The 21734-nt window shown below is 35.6% G+C and overlaps 1 protein-coding gene across 3 annotated transcripts in view; it reads right to left on the reverse strand.

The window, feature by feature from the left end:
* Positions 1-21734, reverse strand: part of ZCCHC7 (zinc finger CCHC-type containing 7) — a 244343-nt gene that overhangs the window by 34280 nt on the left and 188329 nt on the right. For all 3 annotated transcript variants that reach the window (XM_030884269.2, XM_030884271.3, XM_030884268.3), the window contains exons 3-5: positions 20896-20939; positions 19547-19672; positions 18218-18388 (exon numbers count right to left, since the gene is read on the reverse strand). In XM_030884269.2, coding sequence (XP_030740129.1) covers positions 18218-18388; positions 19547-19672; positions 20896-20939 — 341 coding nt within the window. The remainder of the gene's footprint in view (positions 1-18217; positions 18389-19546; positions 19673-20895; positions 20940-21734) is intronic.

Genomic DNA, 21734 nt, shown 5'->3' on the forward strand with positions numbered 1-21734 from the left:
ATTACATTTCAGCTTTATTTAAAAATACAACAGTTTATATTTTATAGGAAATTATATCAAAATAATCAACCCAAAATAAAATAAATCATACATATATTACACTGGGTTACCTTAAGCCAACTGTATTTCCATTAAAAAAAATTTCACCTCAGAGAACCACAAATCTTTCCAGAGACTTCTTTTTTTTTTTTTTTTTTGCGGTACGCGGGCCTTTCACTGTTGTGGCCTCTCCCGCAGCAGAGCACAGGCTCCGGACGCGCAGGCTCAGCGGCCATGGCTCACGGACCTAGCCGCTCCGCGTCATGTGGGATCTTCCCGGACCGGGGCACGAACCCGTGTCCCTTGCATCGGCAGGCGGACTCTCAACCACTGCGCCACCAGGAAAGCCCCAGAGACTTCCTGATTACGATTCTAGACTACTAACATGACTTAATTTTACAAATAGTTGATAACATTTGTAATATATACTTGCTGGTTTTTAGCTAAAAGTAAACAGTATGAGAGCCAGTAAAATGAACCATGATAATGTAGTGGCTAGTATCAGTGACTCAATAGCCAAATGGGAGAATTCAAATCCTGGCTCTATTATTTACTATCTTGGGCAAGTTACATCTCTATGTCTCAGTTTCCTCATTGATAAAATGGGGACATCAGTACTTCTTCAAAGGGCTGTTTTAATGGTTAAAGAGTTGATAAGTATAAAGTCCTTAGAACAATGCCTGACACATAGCAAGCACTCTATTGTATTAGTTATTGCAATGATGACGTCAATTTGGCACTCTCCATACTTTTGATGCAAGAAGCGATCATGAGGAAATCAGCATCAATTAGGTAGCTGAAATAAGTGAAATCTATTGCGTAATGGTCAACTCTTGGATGTGGCCAAACCTAAGAGAAAGCAGAAACTCAGTTTAAGTGAGCTGTTGATAAAGACAGGGGAAAAAAAAAAATCCCAAAGGACAAATCAAAAATGTAGATTTTGTTAGGATTTAGCTGCTTGTGGCAACCTTCCTTGTAGGAAAAAAAAAAAAAAGAATCCAGAAACATTAATGAACATCTACTATGGGCAAGTACCTATTTTTATTTATATTCAACTGAGGTCACCTCAGTAATGTTTTTAGTTGTTTGAAAATATATAAAAAAGAATATTTGATCAGATAAATCTGATCTTGTATTTTATAGTTAAGCTTTGGACTTAAAAAAATCTTAAAATATTTTGATCACTGGTAAAAACCAAAAGTACTCCACATCATTCTCAAAGTTGATATACCCTTCCTCAGTTTACTCAAGCTTACTTGATTCTTTTTTTCAACAATGTTTAAACAATAATAACAACCCCAGCTTCCTTACTAGCCTTTCCCTCTTGCCTTTCTTTCTTATAGAACCAGAGATCTATCACCTGAAGGCTGGGAAAGTGCGTAGCAGAAAGGAGAAACTTTGGAGGGATAGATCCCTATAATTTTGATAACCTATCTGGCCACTTTAGTAGTGAGTATATAATCCATGTACACAGGTCAAGAGAGAGGTCTTATTTCCGGCTCTCTGGCATCTTAACTCCCTCTTTCTATAACTTTCAGCACACTCAGATCTCCCATTTTTAAACAAGCAAACAAAACATCCCCTGAAAAACAATTAAAACTCTATGCTGATGACACCCTTTAATTATAACTGCTAGGAGCTGATTTCATTACCCCTTTGGTATTGGTACTTATGTTCTGAGTAACTGTAAACTAGTTCTCAAAGGTGCTATACCACCCTGTTTCCTTAAGCTCACTAGCAGGCACCAGAAGTTTTAAACCAGATTAGTAAGTGATAAACTAAAGGTAAAATAATTTTAAAATGAAAATTTAGACTTTCTTTATAAACCAATTATACAAAGTCCATCACAAACAACAGATACATAGAAGAGCAAACTGGTTCAAATCACTGAAAATAATCCTAATTCATCTTAGCCAACTACATTATACTCCTTTTATTTATAATCATGCCCTGTCGTTCAGTTCTAGTTCTCTGATTCTCACAGAATTCTCCTGGGAAAATTTTCTTTTCATCTTCTCCCAAGAATCTTATAGCATCCAGGATATGTCAGGTATATGAGTAATCACCTTTAGGTCCAAAGTTGTGCTGAGACTGTACTAATTTTACCCCCAGAAGCTTTTTTTAAAAAATAATAAAATAACATTAAATATTATTAAAGTAATGCATATTCATTATAAGAATAGAAAATACAAAAGCCACCTGAGATAATTACCATCTGAGATAATTGCAAACATTTCAGAATATTTCACTCCAAACTTTTTTCTATATACAAGCAATAAAAAATTGAAACCAAAATTTAAGAAACAATACCATTTACAAGAAAATGAAATACTTAGGTATAAACCTAAATATGAGGGGATTTGTATATACTGAAAACTACAAAACTCTGACAAGAGAAACTACAGATCTAAATAAATGGAGAGATATACTATGTTCATGGATTGGAAGACTCAAAATAGTGGAGTCAATTCTCCTCACAGTGATCTACACAGACTGAACACAATATCAATCCAAGTCCCATCAAGATTTTTTGTAGGTATAGACAACTCATTGTAAAACTTAAATGGAAAGGGAAAAGAACAAGAATAGCTACAGTAATTTCATAAAAGATGAGCAAAGTTTAAGAAATCAAACTACCCGATTTTAACACTTACTATAAAGCTACAGAAATCAAGAGAGTATGGTATTGGTGATGGGACAGGTACCTAAATCAGTGCAACAGAACAGAGAGTCCAGAAATCAATTCACACAAATGTGGTCATTTAATCTTTGAAAAAGATACAAAAGCAATTCAATGGAGAAAGAACAGTCTTTTCAACAAATAGCAAACAATTGATCACCCAACAGTAAAAAAATTAACCTTGATCTAAACCTCATACTTTATGCAAACATGAACTCAAAATGGATCACAGATCTGAATATAAAATATGGAACTGTTTGAAAGAATACACAGGAGAAAATCTTTGCTAATTGCAGTTGGGTAACAAGTTCTTGGAAACGGCCCCAAAAGCCTGATCCATATAAGAAAAAACTGATATATTGGATTTCACCAAATTTTAAAACTTCTGCTCTGCCAAACAAACAAACAAACAAACAAAACAAACTGTCAAGAGAATAATAAAAAGACAAGTAATAGACTGGGAGAAAATTTATGGAAATCACATATCCAATGAAAGACATATCCTAAATATTGAAAAAAACCCTCTCAAAACCCAACAATCAGAAATAGACACTCTAATTAAAAGTTAGGAAAGTATCTGGACAATTTACCAAAGAGGATATAAGGATGGCAAATAAACATATAAAAGGATATTCAATATTGTTAGCCATTAGGCAAATGCAAACTAAAATCACAAAGAGATAGGTACTACACAACCATTAGAATGGGCAAAATAAAAAATGCTGACAATAACAAATGCTGGTGAGGATACAGAGCAGTTAGAACTCTCATCTTCCTGAGAGTCTCATTTTGCTGGTGGGAATGCAAAATGGTACGCATACTCTGGAGAACAATATGGCTGTTTCTTATAAAGTTAAACATACAGTTATCATAGGATCTGTAATCTCCACCTGGAAATTTACTCCAGAGGAATGAAAACTATGTTCACACAAAGACTGTATACAAATATTCATAGCAGCTTTATTTGTAATAGTCAAAAGCTATACATAACCCAAATGTGCCTCAATGGATAAACAAACTGTAGTACATCCATAAAATGGAATACTACAAAGGAACAAACTACTGATACACACAACAACTCATATGAGTCTTCAAAATATTACGTGAAAGAAGCTGGTCTCAAAAGTTTACAACGGTATGATTCCATTTACATGGCATTCTTGAAAGGACAAAACTATAGTAATAGAGAACAGATTAACGGTTGCTAGAAGTTAAGGATGAGGGGAGAGTGACTATAAAGCATGAGGGAGTTTTTCAGGGTGGTAAAACTCTTCTGTATCCTGGTTGTGATGGTGTTTACATAAATCTATACATATTCATAAATTGAACATCAAAAGAAAAAAGAGTCAATTTATTATTAAAGAAAAAAAAAGAATGAATATAGGCTTAGATTGCATACCACACTATTCCTAAAATGTTTATAAGCAGCAACAGAATAATGTACATTAAATTTCAAGGTAAAAAGTTATAAAATGAATATATGTTCATTACAAAAACAGAAAATAAAGACCAACAGAAATTTTAAAAACCTTTATAATTCTTGATATAACTATAGTAAGCAGTTTGGAATACTTTATTTCAAACTTTTTCTATGCAAATCTATATACACATATAAATATGTATATTTATACAGAAATTGGATATTTCATAACTTTTGAAATTTACACATTTCATTTAACATACTAGTAACTTCTTTATATTTCAATACTCATTTCCACATCATATTTTAAATGCCTAAGGTTATTCCATTATATGGGACATACTGTTAAGTCACTTAAGTTGGCCCTGAAGTTAAATATTTGAGTTGCTTCTAATTTTCATTATTATAAACAACTCTGAGGTGAACATTCTTGTAGCTGTATCTTTGCAAACATCTATCACTTAAACTCCAGAAAGGTTATTCAAATGTACTTTCCCAGCACAACCTAACACTGAATATCATTATTATTGAGACATTTTTTTCTTCCTACTAATTTGTAAGAGCATTTTATATATTATAGGTAATTATCCCATGACATATTTTATAAAAATCTTTTTCAAGCTGTGGTTTGTCATTTAACTTCATTAAAGGTCTCTTTGGATAAACTTCTTTTTAAAAAAGTTAAATCTATTCTCTTAAATCTATCCTCTACTTCTTTTATGGTTTCTGATACTGGTGTCTTTGTTTTCTAGTAGGAGCATTTAATATTTACTTATTGTGATAACTGATATATTTGGTCCTAATTTTGTTCTCATCCTTTTTGTTTTTTATATTCTTATTGTTTCCAATTTCCCCTATTGTTTGCTATATTAAGTTTCCTTTGCCTCATTTTATTTTATTTATTTATTTTTTGCAGTACGCGGGCCTCTCACTGTTGTGGCCTCTCCCGTTGCGAAGCACAGGCTCCGGACACGCAGGCTCAGCGGCCATGGCTCATGGGCCCAGCCGCTCCGCGGCATGTGGGATCTTCCTGGACCGGGGCACGAACCCGCTTCCCCTGCATTGGCAGGCAGACTCTCAACCACTGCGCCACCAGGGAAGCCCATCCTTTGCCTTATTTTAAATTAGTAACCTAAAAGTTACATGGCCTATTTTTTCTTTTTTTAGTTGAAACAAACTTTTATTTTATTGGAATTATCTATGATCCACATTATTATAGATTTTAAATTTTTTAAAGATTTTTTTTCTAAAATTAGTATTAAGTTTAAAAGCAGATTAAGAGGAAGTATTCAGACATGTACTGTATGCTTTCCTGATTTCACTGTTCATTGCTGCTAATTTTATTCTCTGACTTTTCCAATAAATTTATAAATGCACAACAGCTTGGCTGTGTCATCTATTTTTCTTTGAATGCTCTAGCCTCCAGAGATTTCTCCACTGCCTTCTGGAATTTAGTATTGCACAGGAGAAGTTTGATGAAAATTTGATTGTGTGTACGTGTATGTGTAATGTATATTTTTGTTTGCATGATTTTTGTTTGTTTGATATCCAGAAATTTCACTAGGATATGTCTAGATGTAGGCCTTTTTTCTCCCTCATACTGAGTGTGTGCTCTTTTGATCAGGATTTCCTTTGATCATTTTGCTTTGGATTGCTTCTCTATCTTCTCTATCCACACTGTGAAGAATGAATTAGGATTTTCTCAGTTTCCTATTTCCTGTAGTGAGTTTATCTCATTTAGGGTTATCTCTGATTCCATTTTTACTCTACCATTTCTTCACATATGCCTGTAACTATTTTTTATTGCTTCATTAAAAAAAAAAAAAAGAAGAAAAGAAAATGAAAAACAAAGGAAATAAAGGAGGCTTATGTGAATGTCGCCAGTATTGGGAACTGAGGTGGTATCTGCCAAGGACTGCACAGGTCTCTGATCAACTTATTCATGGAAAAGTTTAGATGTGATCAAGTTTTAGTTTTCTCGATCAGATGTCTGGCTTGTTTGTGAGGAACAGGGAAGGAATTATAATTATAGAGGGATCTGCAAAGTAGGGATGTTTTATTACACTGAAAATCATCTGCTCCATTAAAAGACCATTCATTTTGTCCCAGATTTTTATAAATGTACCAAGAGTTCTGTATAAGCATCCCTAAACCAGGTAAGGCAATTTACATGTTACAATTTGTAAATTTAAGGTGTATGGCTGGGCTGTGTTACTTTGATAGATTTATATACGGTAATATGATTGTCAAGGAAGCAATATTTATCATATTACATCATTATAGTATAGTATTATAGACTATATTCATTATATTGTGCTTTACTTACTGCTAGTTACAAGTTTGTACCCTCAAACACCATCAATATTATCCCCTCACTCCAATATCGTAGTAACTACCATTTTACTGGGTTTTTTTTTTACAGGTTTAAGTTTTTTTTTTTTTAGATTCCACATTTAAGTGATATCATACAGTACTTATCTTTGTCTGACTTGTCTTGCTTAGCATAATGTGCTCAAGGTACATCCACGTTGTCACAAATGGCAGGATATCCTTCTTTCTCATGGCTGAATAATATCCCATTGGATATATATATTACATCTTTTTTATCTATTCATCCACTGATGAGCATTTGAGTTGCTTCCATATCTTGGCTATTGTGAATAGTTCTGCAATAAACATGGGTGTGCTATCTTTTCAAAACCCTGATTTCATTTCTTTTGGGTATATACTCAGAAGTGGGAACTGCTGGATCATATGGTAGATCTATTTCGAATTTTTCGAGGAATCTCTGTATTGTTTTCCATAGTGGTTGGACTAATTTACATTCCCACCAACAGTGTGTAAGGGGTTCCCTTTTCACCACATCCTCACAAGCACTTGTCTTCTTGATAGCCAGTCTAACAGTTGTGAGGTGTTATCTTAAAATATTAGCAAACCAGGATTTCCCTGGTAGCGCAGTGGTTAAGAATCCGTCTGCCAATGCAGGGGACACAGGTTCGAGCCCTGGTCCAGGAAGATCCCACATGCTGCAGAGCAACTAAGCCCATGCGCCACAACTACTGAGCCTGCGCTCTAGAGCCCACGAGCCACAACTACTGAGCCTGCGCTCTAGAGCCCACGAGCCACAACTACCGAAGCCCGCGTGCCTAGAGCCCGTGCTCTGCAACAAAAGAAGCCACCGCAATGAGAAGCCCGCGCACTGCAACTAGAGAAAAGCCCACATGCAGAAACAAAGACCCAATGCAGCCCAAAATAAATAAATAAATTTTAAAAAAGAACAATTAAAAGGACTGTACACCATGGCCATGTGTGATTTATACGTGGACGCAAGAATGTTTCAACATACGCAAATTAATAAGTGTAATTCATTACATACCTCAACATAATAAAGGCTATATACAATAAACCCACTGCTAACATTATAATCAATGAAGAAAAACTGAAAGGGTTTCTTCTGAGATCAGCTACAAGACAAAGTTGCCCACTCTCACCACTCCTATTCACTGTAATAGTTGTCCCTTGGTATCTGTGGGGGATTGGTTCCAGTAGCTCCTGCGGGTGCTAAAATCCTTGGCATCCTTGGATGCTCAAGTCCCTTGTATAAAATGGTATAGTTCAATGCATACAGCTGGCCCTTTGTATCCAAGGATGTGAAACCCGTGGATACGGAGGGCTGACTGTACTGGAAGTCCTACCTAGGGCAATTAGGCAAGACAGAAATAAAAGGCATCCAAATTGGGAAGAAAGAAGTAAAACTGTCACTATTTGCTGACAATATGATCTTATATAAAGAAAATCCCAAACAGTTAATCAAAAACTCTTGGAACTAATCAATGATTTCAGTAAAGTGGCAGGTTACAAAATCAACTTACATAAAACAGTAGCATTCCTTTACACTAATGATGAAGCATCAAAACAAGAAACAAAGAAAACTATCCCATTCATAATAGCATCAAAAACAACAAAATACTTAGGGATAAATTTAGCCAAGGAAGTGAAAAATCTGTACAATGAAAACGATAAGACTTTGCTGAAAGAAATAAGAAGACACAAACAAATGTAGACATCCATGTTCATGGATGAAAAGAGTGCTATCTTTTTAACGATGAGTAAGCTAAGAAAGATAGATGTCCATAATTAAGACTTTGAATACTTTTAGAGGTTGAAAATCTTTTCCAGTTGCTGTATTTTCCTTCATTATGTACTATTTGAGGGAGATGATCAGAACCCAATCAAAAAGCTGTATGGAATTTTAAAATATATATATTATTTATTTATTTATTTACATATTATATATATATTTATATTTATGTATGGGAGTTGACCTTAGCCTGTAATGCTTAGTAAACAAAACTTTTAGCCTTCCAGGTGTTAATGAGGATCTGACTTCCTTAATTTCACTCTCCAAATTCATAACTTAGATAACTATGTCTCAGAATTTGTCCTTATTATTGGATTTAAAAGTTAAATTTAAGTCCAAGGTGAGGAGTATAATGATAGAATGAGTCAGAAATTTAACAAAATTCCCAGTGGCCCGCTGCTCTATTTATCAAAAACTCATGTCTTCCCAATGTGACTGCACTGAAGATTAGGTTCATTCCTAAGCCAAATAAAATTCTCAATAAAATACTAAAGTTTATTTATCCTTTCATTTTTAGAGCTGCTTGTTTTATAGACTGTTCAGGGACAATCTTTCTCCTCTTTTGATGTAAGTTAGGGGTCTAGAAATGGAACCATCTCTATCCTCTACAAACTTATTCTTAAAGCTTCTATAAAGAAAATGTAAACCTGCTCTCCATCTGCTAGTTCTACTGAAAGTGACTAATACTAGGCCATGAGGCATGTGCTATAGGGAAACTTGGGGAGGCTGGTGGAATTCATCAGGTTAGTCAGAGATGACTAGAAAGGATACCATTCAGTTGAATTTCAAAGTAAAGACTGGTCTCTTCTTCACGCTTTGTACTAAATTACATACCGTCAGTTAAAAATGTAGAACTTTTTCCCTGCTAAGGTTATTTCCATAAGGTTAAACATATTTTTAACCACGAAAAGTTTCAGATATTCATTTCTTAGGTAGTTTGGGAACAGTTCCAATATATTATTAATGACTAATTCTGGGATTTACTCTCTGAACAATGAACACATATGAATTTTCACTAACATCATGAATTCTGCAAAGACCCATCAAGAGAATGAGACCTCTAACATAGAAGTCTACACTTAACTTCCTTGGGGGCGTATTCTGGTCTCCCAGGTAAATAAGTATCTTATAAGCCTATTCAACAATTATTTTTCTATTAAGCAAATCAATCCATCCCAGCCATGACCTCTTCCTTCAACATTATGTTTTAAATAATGAAATATCGTGAAAAATGAGAGTAACAAAGTATATCTAACCTGATTTTCTTTATTCTCAAAAGTCGGTTCAATGCTCAGGTGTCAGCAGAACTACATTTTAAACTAAGTATTCATATCAATCTATTATAATGATATACCTCTGATATTTTAGTTTTTTCAGAGATAATCTTTTTTTCAAAATTATTCCCTTCCTTCTTCAGCATTGTGCTTTTATCAAAATTATTTTGTGGTACCTTGAAAAACTTTTTAAAGTTTTTTTTTGGGGGGAGAGGGCACATTTACTACACTTATTTTTTACTCATCTACTCTTATTTAGGCATTTTCATTTTCTTAAGGAGATCTAATGTAAGTCAGTGGTTTGTCCTTACTTCAATCAAGTTCAGCAGGAAAATGTTTGCCTATGATTCTTTGAATTATAAAAGGTTATCATAATCTGAGTTTTATATTTTCTTTTCTCGAATTTGTCCTTTCAAGCCAATGAAGAAGATACAGTATATTCCATCACAAAATGATAGATGAGATTTTTCCATATGAAAGCTGAGGGCTGACAGACCAAAAACACAGGACTGCATCAATACCTGTAATATTGGTTTAAAAAGGAGACACTGAAGAAAATCATTTGAGAGCAATGCAAATGTTTTTTATTGTTGTTGTTGCAAATGTTTTTTAAAACACCAGGATTACTAAAGATAGTGAAAGGGAAATATAGAAAAAGGATTTCTTTTGCCTTAGAAACTTCATTTTATTTTACACATATTGTAGATATTATACCTTTTAGAAAGCCTGTTGAAACTTGATTTGAAACATTATTCATAGATGTTTACCTCTTAATGAGTCAAACTGAGAATGTCCAAGCCTATACATTTAAGTGCAGGATTGGACAACCTTCAGAACCATTTGACTAGAGCATGAGTAGGTAAGTGAAGTCTATGGTCTCTAATTCATTCACATTTGCTTATTCAATAATCCCATTATACATATATATTTAGGAGCCCACTGAGCTCCTACATGGATAAGGCACTATTCTAGAAGCTGGAGATACAGCAGTGAATGTGTCTGAAAACAGACATGGAACTTATATTCTAATTAGAGGGGAGAGAAAAATATATAGAATGTAAGATATAAGTGTTATAGAGAAAAAGCAGGGAAGAAGGGCAAGGAATGCTGGAGGTTTTAACTAGGGTGGTTAGGGAAGGGCTCTCTAAGAAGGGGACATTTGAACAGAGACATGAAAGAGATGAGGGAGTGAGTCACTGTGGATAACTGGGGGCAGAGTATTCCCAGCAGAGGGAACAGCAGGTAGAGGGAAATCATGTTTGGTCTTTCAAACAGCAGTAAGGAGACCAGGTGGAGTAAGCAACAGGGATGTAGGCAACAGGGATGTCTGTACAGGAGATGTTGTCAAGAAGCCAGACCACATGTGGCCTTGTTGGTGACTGTAAAGACTTTTAGCTTTTACTCTGAGGGAGATGCAAAGTCTTATTTGAGGATTTTAGACAGAGAAGTGATGTAATCTGGGTTATGTTTAAAAAGGACTACCCAGTCAGCTGCTGAAAACAGACTATAAAGGGCCAAGGAGGCAGGGAAATGGTTTAGGAAGCTATTAGAATAATCCAGGCAGTAGATGCTCATAGCTTGTGCCAGGGTGATCGTGGTAGAAATGAGGAGAAGTGGTTAGGTTACAAATTATACTCTGAATCATTCTTTCCAGGGTTAAAACAATGTATTAAATTATGATACATTTACTATCACATCAAAAAGAATATAATACCTAGGAATAAACCTACCTAAGGAGGCAAAAGATGGGTACTCAGAAAACTATAAGATACTGATGAAAGAAATAAGAGATGCCACAAAGAGATGGTGAGATATACCATGTTCTTGGATTGGAAGAATCAATATTGTCAAAATGACTATACTACCTAGAGTAATCTACAGATTCAATGCAATCCCTATCAAATTACCAATACCATTTTTCACAGGATTAGAACAAAAAATGTTACAATTTGTATGGAAACACAAAAGACCCTGAATAGCCAAAGCAATCTTAAGAAAGAAGAATGGAGCTGGCGGAATCAGGCACCCTGACTTCAGACTATACTACAAAGTTACAGTAATCAAAATGGTATGGTACTGGCACAAAAACAGAAATATAGATCAATGGAACAGAATAGAAAGTCCAGAGATAAATCCATGCACCTATGGGCACATAATCTATGACAAAGGAGGCAAGGATATACAATGGAGAAAAGACAGTGTCTTCAATAAGTGGCACTGGGAAAACTGGACAGGTACATGTAAAGGAATGAAATTAGAACATTCTCTAACACCATACACAAAAATACACTCAAAATGTATTAAAGACCTAAATGTAAGACCAGATACTATAAAACTCTTAGAGGAAAACATAGGCAGAATACTCTCTGACATAAATCACAGCAAGATCTTTTTTGATCTACCTCCTAGAGTAATGAAAATAAACAAATGGGACCTAATTAAACTTAAAAGCTCTTGCACACCAAAGGAAACCATAAACAAAACGAAAAGACAACCTACAGAATGGGAGAAAATATTTGCAAATGAAGTGACCGACAAGGGATTAATCTCCAAAATTTACAAACAGTTCATGTAGCTCAATATCAAAAAAACCCCAACCCAATCAAAAAATGGGCAGAAGAGCTAAATAGACATTTCTCCAAAGAAGACATAGAGATGGCCAAGAGGCACATGAAAAGATGCTCAATATCATTTATTATCAGAAAAATGCAAATCAAAACTACAATGAAGTATCACCTTACACCAGTCAGATGGCCATCATCAAAAAATCTACAAACAATAAATGCTGGAGAGGGTGTGAAGAAAAGGGAACCCTCCTACACTGTTGGTGGGAATGTAAATTGGTACAGCCACTATGGAGAACAGTATGGAGGCTCCTTAAAAAACTAAAAATAATAGAGCTACCGTATGATCCAGCAATCCCACTCCTGGGCACACATCTGGAGAAAATCATAATTCAGAAGGAGTCACTGCAGCACTATTTACAATAGCCAGGACATGGAAGCAACCTAAATGTCCATTGACGGATGAATGGATAAAGAGGATGTGGTACATATATACAATGGAATATTACTCAGCCATAAAAAAGAATGAAATAATGCCATTTGCAGTGACATGGATGGACCTAGAGATTATCATACAGAGTGAAGTCAGACAGAGAAGACAAATATCATATGATATCACTTCTATGTGGAATCTAAAAAATGGTACAAATGAACTTATTTACAAAATGGAAATAGAGTCACAGATATAGAAAACAAACTTATGGTTACCAAGAGGGAAGGTGGGGGGATAAACTGGGAGATTGGGATTGACATATACACACTACTATATATAAAATAGATAATAAGGACCTACTGTATAGCACAGGGAACTCTACTCAATACTTTAATGACCTATATGGGAAAAGAATCTAAAAAAGAGTGGATATATGTATATATGTATATAACTGATTCACTTCACTATACAGCAGAAACTAACACAACATTGTAAATCAACTATACTCCAATAAACATTAATTAAAAAAAAAAAAGAAAAGTGACTTTCCATGAGAGGAAAAGATATAGAGTTAGAAAGGAAAAACAGTCCAGAAATGGCTAGCGATTTTCTTCCTTATTTTGTCCTGTCTTCAAACATAAGAGCAAGTAGGCAAGCAAACAAATGCTCAGAAAATACTGACCCTCATGTATGTCTCAAGTCCATATGATTACAGGAAAACTCACTTACCTGGATTGAGAATTCCTATGGCATTACTTTGCAGCTGATATTTCCAAAGACAGGTGACATGTTATTATAGGCAGAGTTACTTGGCTCCCTCCTATGGTCTAGGTCATTTTCTACACTTTCCAGGTATGTATTATTTGCAAGTCACAAAGCTTAGTCTTCTGATACTCTCTTATTTAATTTTCACCATTCTTGATGCATCTCCAACACATCACTTTTTACATTCTTTTACACATCTGCCTTTCTTTTTATTTATTTATTTATTTATTTTTTGCGGTACGCGGGCCTCTCACTACTGTGGCCTCTCCCGTTGTGGAGCACAGGCTCCGGACGCGCAGGCTCAGCGGCCATGGCTCACGGGCCCAGCCACTCCGCGGCATGTGGGATCTTCCGGACCGGGGCACGAACCCGTGTCCCCTGCATCGGCAGGCAGACTCTCAACCACTGTGCCACCAGGGAAGCCCCCTACATCTGCCTTTCTTACTATACTCTGAGTTCCACAAAGGCGTGGACCGTATCTTATTCATCTTTATCTCTTTAGTACTTGGATTACTGCCTAGCATGTAGTAGGCAACCAACAAATTTTTGATAAATATAGAAAGTTTATTTGGATGGTGGAACAGTGGAGATGTTTTTGAACAAAGGCAGAACTAATTAAACAAAACCAAATATTTGAATTAAGGAAGTCTTTAAGTCAAATCTTGGCTTAATTATTCAGCTCAACAATTGTGTTCCAGCCAGTCTTATTTCTGGCCAGTAATATCTCAATAAGACTGTGAAAAGGATAAGAGGTGATACTTGTACTAGGTACTCTGCATTTCGTGCTGGAAATCCCCATGATTAAACTAAACTTAAAAAAAAATCACCAAAATTAAACTAAAAAAATACTAGTTTTCAGTTTTATGTATATATTTGTTGAGGGGACATTCACTGGGCACTAATGTCTAGGCGAAAGCCTACACAGCTTATATTTAGTTCTCATTTTTAAAATAAACTTTCGAGTTGCTAAAAATATTTTAGTATACAGTGATACTTAAGAGATTCTTTTTTATAGAATCAAATATTTAAAGAAAGGAATCAAGTGAAATATATCCTATGGATTATTTTCTCCCACTACATTTAAAAATCTGACTTAAAGCAGTGACTCAAGTGCTGAGCGCCCCACAAATAGATGGCATTTTATTCTTATAAATGATGGTTAAAGGAGTTATTTAGTATGAATTGGGATAGAAGACTGAGCAGGAAATTTGAGAAAAAACTGCTGGAGAAAGGAAGAAAATTCACGTTCAGGTTGCAATTATATCTAATGCTGATTAACTCACTCATTATGCTTTAATGTAAAAGGGTGACAATCTCAACAACAGAGACTGCCAAGGCTGAGATGGTCTTTTGTGAGAAGCACAGTTCTATGGTATCACAGACTTGGTTCTGTGGCTGAAAATTAACAGTCTACAATGCTTTGCTGATCCTCAGAAATTCTTTGAAGAGCTGAAAACTTTTTCAATAAATTATATTTATTTTTATTTGGAAAATATTTTTCTTCATCTATTTTATAATGTATTGATATTTTAAATATCATAAGTTTATTATCAAAGTTGTTTATTAGATCCACAATATCTGCAGGTTTAAGACAGAAACTTGAGAGGATCTTCTGAGAAGGAGTTAAACTGACAATGTCTAGACTGTCAGTAAGTGAACTTTCTCTATGTACATTCATGAAGTACAGCATCATTTTAACTTTGAGACCTTGAGTAAACCCTAAGCTTACAATGTCCTGGTTTTCTCTTTTGTAAAATGGTAGTAATAATAAATAGTATCTATCTCATATGATGGTAATGAGGATTACATAAATGACTCTGGTGCAATCACAAAAATCTACTGAGCACCTACTAAGCACTGAGGATACAGCAGTGAACAAAGCACTCCCACTCCCCCTTAATAGGTAATGAACTTAGCATAGTACTTAAAACACTGTAAATACTCAACTAATTATAGCTATTGTTATCTTGGTAATGTCAGATATAGCCCACAGAATGGGACTGTATGTGCAAGATAAATGTGTATAGACAGTTTAAGATTCTTGGTTTATTTAAAAGCTATCAGCAAGAGGAGAGAGTCTGTGGTAGATTCAAAATTGGGATTCTTTACATACTTCAGATTCTCTTCCTTTGGGAGGTACCAGTGATCCAGGTAGACTTTAGTAGGTCTTGAGTCATCTGTCTATCCTTTACACTGCAAAACTCTGGAATTTCACCCAAATACTTTTACATAGTAGTTAACAAATAAAGAGCTTTCCAAGCTGAGTTCAGGAGTCATTATAGCAAGAATGTGAGTATGACTCATGAGCTTTCATTATTAATTCTCTTTGCACATTTAACTGGTACTCTGGCATTACAGAGATTCTGGTGTGGCTATAGGGATGTATAAAGCAAAAATGGAAGTTTCTTGATCTCCTTAATTTATAAGAGGTTAGGGCATCTATAGTTACCCAGGGCTTCATAAATCCCAGTAGGTGAGAAGATGAAAATGACAAAGAAGGGTGGAGAACAGTATTGTCAGAGGGTTTTAGCTTTAAACGAGTCAAGGATACCTACACAAAGAGGGAGGAGAAATGATTTAGAAGCAGTCATGGCAGGTGAGACAGAGGCTGATCCTAATCAACCTAATTCAGAGGTATGTGGGTCAAGAGAGAATGAGCAGCAAGCATTTGAGAAGGTTGCAAGGGAAACAATATTTTCTGTGGAGGACCAGGTTTCAAGACAGATTTAAAGCATGTGTGGGAATAGCTGAATAGTCCCAGCAACCAGGGGCCAGAATGAAACTGCTCCCAAGTGAATCCTCATGAAGACCTTCTGGGATGGTGGAAGGACTTCAAGTTTCTTCAGAAGGAGTCAGTGGAGCCCAGGTTGGATTGGGCTCCAAGGGAATTCTATACCAGGTGGGCAGGCTGAGAAAAGATCAATTCATGTCCAGAACTTTCATCATGTAATTAAAAAAAACCCCAAAAAAACCCAATGGTAGGTCTTGGTAGATTTAGGAGAAAGGGTGATGCCTTCTCTGAAGTCAGCCACAGTCTAACCCTATCTTAAAAACTTATATTCACTGGGGTTATTAATCCTCAAGGCCATTTTAAATAAAGAGTTTAACATACATTAGAGGCCAAAATTAAGAAGTTAAGCAGAATGAGCTATAGATTTAATTCACAGCTAATTATATAACCTTTTACAAACCATTCTTAACTGTTCTGTACTATAGTTTCTTATTTCAAAAAAACTGCTCATGACAATGACTGAGCCTCTTCTGTTATCACACGCAAATTAGACCATACCTATAAGAGTCCTTTGGAAGAAAGAAGTTAAAAAATATGCTTTTAAACCTAACGTCCAAACTAGAAAATCTTTCTAAGAAATTATAATTGACAACTCAATGCAGAGAACAACAGAATAAAACTAAGACAACTTAGAATTTACTATTTTTAAAACTTAGTAAATATTGAAATATAAGTTTAAACTACTTTGGAATGAAATGACAACTTCTATCTCTATAACTTGTCTTAAGACTCATATTCAACCTCACTAGGGGCCTAAGAAATATAAATTAAAACAGTAAGATATCATTTTCTCCTTATCTGATGGGACAAAAATTTTAAAGATTGATTACAGCTAGGGTTCAGAGTACTCTTAAACACTGCTAGCAAGTGGATACACTGGTACAATCTTTTAGAACAATCTGACAATATTTATCCAGAGATAAATGTACATATCCTTTAATTACACAATTCCATTTAGAATATGACTTACCAAAATACTCTTACATGTATGCAGATATATAAAAAGGTGTTTACAGCAGCAATGTTTGCTTAAAAAAAAAATGAGTAACAGTATAAATCTAAATGCATTGGTAGAGAAATGGCTGGGAAAATTGGTAAAAATGGAATAAAAGTTAGCCATGAGAAAGGTAGTCTTTATGAGCTGACAGAGACACATTCATAAAGAATTAAGTGGAAAAAAATTAACTTATAGGACAGTGATCCTACTTTGATTTGTTTATAAAGATCCTTTAAAAACTACAATCAATAATTCTTTTATTATTTACACAAGAAACACATATACCAAATATTCATATTCTAGTTTGTCTTAATCTGAAATTCATCCCAACAGAAAGTCATATTAATTTTTTAAGCAAAAGGCTCTAGGTACAATTCAATATAAGGAAAATTTTAAAAATATTTGTGCTTTGTATCATGTCTTTGGGAAGCACAAATTAAAGGGAAAAAATTCTTACTTTTTTTTTAGATACTGACTTCTATAAGCCCTTCTGGTTGAAATTGTGACTAAAATCCCACAGACATTTATAATATGATGCAAAATGACGTCTAAAATAACAATGTGCTAAAATTTAACATGCTACAAGTAACTGAAATGTCTTCTAAGTTACTTTTGTCTTCTTAAATCTAAAGAAAGATCTAAGATAAGCATATTTAAAGTATTGGTGGCTTGTCCTTCTTGCATGAGAATATTATATCACCAAGAGCCACCAATAAGCAGCATCAAGGCAGGCTTCATATAGACCTTTGTATACAACTGTTAAGTGTTTATATATATATTTTCATCTAACTATGAATGAATAGGTACACAAATTTTACATGTTATTTATTACATACCTCTTTAATTACAACCTGTACTTTGGCAAGCACATTAAGCCAAAGAAGCCAGCACAGGTTTACAAGATTTATTGATGCTGCCTCCTGATGAACCCATTCAGTAGGATCCCTATCCTGAGATATTAGAGCACTGATTTACATGATCAGTGGCCAAAGGGACATGACTATCATTATACACAGTGCATAGTAAACATGCTTTTAAGTAGGCTGGCAGATGGTTACAGATTGGCACAATGCCCCCAAAGTCCGACAAATTAGTTACATGCAGGATACTCACATCAGCATAGTGGCCTATCATATCACATCTGTCACACCGTTTTCTCCAGGAAGGTCTTTCAAGACATCTGTGAGTAGAAGACATAGGCAAAGAACAGTCTAAGCAAAAGCGGGCCGGACAGGCATACTGGAGGTGTCCTCTCTCGGAGCAGAGGCAACAGGAGCGGACTTTCTATGTGGCAGACAAACAGAAAATCTCTTTAGCAAAATACTTCAGTCTCAAATAGAATGCTACTGTTTCTTTTTCAGTATAATTCCATAAAAAGTTATTTCCAATTTGGGAACACAATGAAGGTCTTGAGCATAATTATAAAATCAAACAAAATGTCTGAAATCAGAGCTTTAACAAAACCATCTGTATCCTGTTGGTTGCCAAAAAGGCTTAGTCTGCATGTACTATCATCTGGCATCTATTTCTTATGCCTCGTCTTGTAGAACACTGACAAAGTGGAATGTGTCTGAGAGGGAAAGTAGGATGATGAGGATCTGGAAGCTAGGTCATAGGAGCAACAGATACAGAAAGAGGCTGCTTTGCCAGGCAAAGACAAAGAGGAAACAAGAGAGCCATCTCAAATATTTGAAAGGTAATCATTTGGGAGAGGAAGTTGGTAAGGGAAGGAATATTTGTTAAGGGCTTACTAGTGTCAAGAAATGTCTAAGGGGCTTCCCTGGTGGCGCAGTGGTTGAGAGTCCGCCTGCCGATGCGGGGGACACGGGTTCGTGCCCGGGTCCGGGAAGATCCCACATGCCGCGGAGCGGCTGGGCCCGTGAGCCATAGCCGCTGAGCCTGCGCGTCCGGAGCCCGTGCTCCGCAGCGGGAGAGGCCGCAGCAGTGAGAGGCCCGCGTACCGCAAAAAAAACAAAAAGAAAAAGAAATGTCTAAGAGTTCTGTGTTATTTCAAAGATTGATGTATCTGTTTAACATAATTTACATCAATAAACATTTATAAATGCCTAAAATTATAATTTTCTAACAATGAAAATTATCCCACAATGAAACAAGCCGTGTCATAAAGTAGAACGTTTAGAAGTGAAATGAGTCTCAGGAATCAATCTGATTCAATCTTCTCATTTTATAGAAAAGAAAAGAGAAGCACAAAAGGTGAAATGATTTGCCTAAGGTTGTACAACTACTAATGGGATGCTGAAATTGATTCTGGCTGTAGATTTATTGTTCTTTACTACTACTCTAGGCTGCGACCTACATAAACATGTAATATGAAATTTAACACATATATTATATAACATTTGAATTGTAAGGTTATAAGGGTTCCAACCCTATGATTTTGATTTTAACAATGTGGAAAGACACATTACATATTTCACATACTTGTGGAAAGGGGCAGTTTTTTGACAAATGGCCACATTTGTCACAATTTCTACAGGTAACGTTTTTGTTGACTGAATAGTATCGGTGGGTCCATCTTCCAGATGTTCTTTTTTTACCGATCTGTGCCTAAGGGAAAAAAAAGATCAAGAATTAAAATTATCTCACTCTGTTCAAGAGAATTAACAGTCAAAATCTGTTCAATTTAGAACTTAGAAACAGGGAACTTTGTATTCTTAAAAGGAGTTAGAAAAACTTAAAAGGGGTGCCATGAAAACAGCTCTACTTTTTGTCTGCCCATCTCCCCTATTCTTTTACACTTCTCCATATGGTTCCATTTCTTTTTTATCTTTCTCTACTTACGGTTCAGGTCTAGTAGGGGCACTGAAATGCATCATTTAGACATTCCAGTGGCATTCAGAGTCAAAGATATTGCTGACATATATCTGGATATATACCATATTTTTCTGAATGAGAAACTTGCTTAAATTTTTAGTTAGGGGTTGGTGTTTTTTATGATTTTGTCCTTTATAAAGTTATAAAACCACATAGTGACCAAATACATTCCTTCTTTTGAACAGCCCAGGGTTACTGCCTACAAACTGGATTTTAATTTCTAAGAGAGAATGAGATAATTTCCTTCCCCTAGAGTCCTTTTAAGATCCATTCTGCCTACACTGATCCAATTCTAGCTGTCCCATATTCTAGCCAAAATCCAGTATCTTGCAAGAGAACATTAGCAAAGCATATCATATGGACTATTTAAAGAGGAATACCTAAATGCCAACCATGCTTTTATCTTGTTTGGTACAATTCCATCTTTGAAAAAAACTTTCATCTTTTACTTGTTATTCTGCTGAACTGGCCAAGTAGGCCTCAAAAGGAGACACAATCTAATTATCTCTTAACATTTTCCTTACACCAAGTTGTAAAATTACTCTCTTTTCTAGCCATCTGTCATAATTAAGGCTAATAATTGACAAAGACAAACACCTGCCACATCCTAAATATAGACTAACCATTTCCTTACACTGAAGAAGCAGTTATTTCCGGTGTTGATCTTTAGTGGTATCAGGCAAAATGGGCTGAGAGGACTTACCATAGCAGAGAAGAAACAAAAGGGAAAGGGGACTAGATCATTATGGCAATTAACTGACTGACAAAAATCAAGGCTGAAATAGGCTTCTGAAAAATTCAATCACCCATAGACTAAAATTAAACTTTTTCTTACAAGATACTTGGACTGCTGCTACTTTTAAAAAGCTTATTAAGTCATCATAATGAAGTGAAACTACACCTCAAAGAAAATTATTATTCTATTATTCATAACTTCAAAACTGTTTTGATTTTACCTCAATGTCTTTGTCACTGATGAACCAGTTTACACCATCTTCTCCTACAAAACAAATAAAATGTTACTAGATCTTGACACCTTTAAAGCACTTGATTGACAATAAATTATTCAATCTGTCAGTATTGAAATTGAACCCCAAAGGTGTAGTGAGAAATGTGAACCCCTTAACATCTTATCTTGACACCGTCATTATTTGTGTGGCTCTGAACAAATAGTTAACCTCTCTTAATCTCAGTCTCCTTACCTGTGAAATGGGAATAATAGTATTTTCCCTGTATACCTAAAAAATATTGTGCGAATCAAGTGAGATACGTGAAAATGCTTTAAAAACCATCAAACTATAAACAAATATATATATATATATATATATATATATATATATATATATATATATATATATATATATATCACTGAAGGGACCAAAAACCCAACAGCAGGTGCAGAGAGAAATCTTATCTGAACTTCCCTTATCTGACTAAAAGCCTGCTTTGTGAGTCAGGTGCCACAGCCCCTCTCCCCAACCCAGAAGTCTCTAGTCAGGAAAGTCACTGACCTTGGGTACCAGGACATTCCCCCAAAACTGTGTAAACAAGCACATCAAAACCTTCTATCAGGGCTTCCCTGGTGGCGCAGTGGTTGAGAGTCTGCCTGCCGATACAGGGGAAGCGGGTTTGTGCCCCGGTCCGGGAAGATCCCACATGACGCGGAGCGGCTGGGCCGTGAGCCATGGCCGCTGAGTCTGAGCGTCCAGAGCCTGTGCTCCGCAACGGGAGAGGCCACAACAGTGAGAGGCCCGCGCGCGTACCCGCGCGCGTACCGCAAAAAAACAAACAAACA

The sequence above is a fragment of the Globicephala melas genome, chromosome 6 (assembly GCF_963455315.2).
Source record: "Globicephala melas chromosome 6, mGloMel1.2, whole genome shotgun sequence".
Lineage (NCBI taxonomy): Eukaryota > Metazoa > Chordata > Mammalia > Artiodactyla > Delphinidae > Globicephala > Globicephala melas.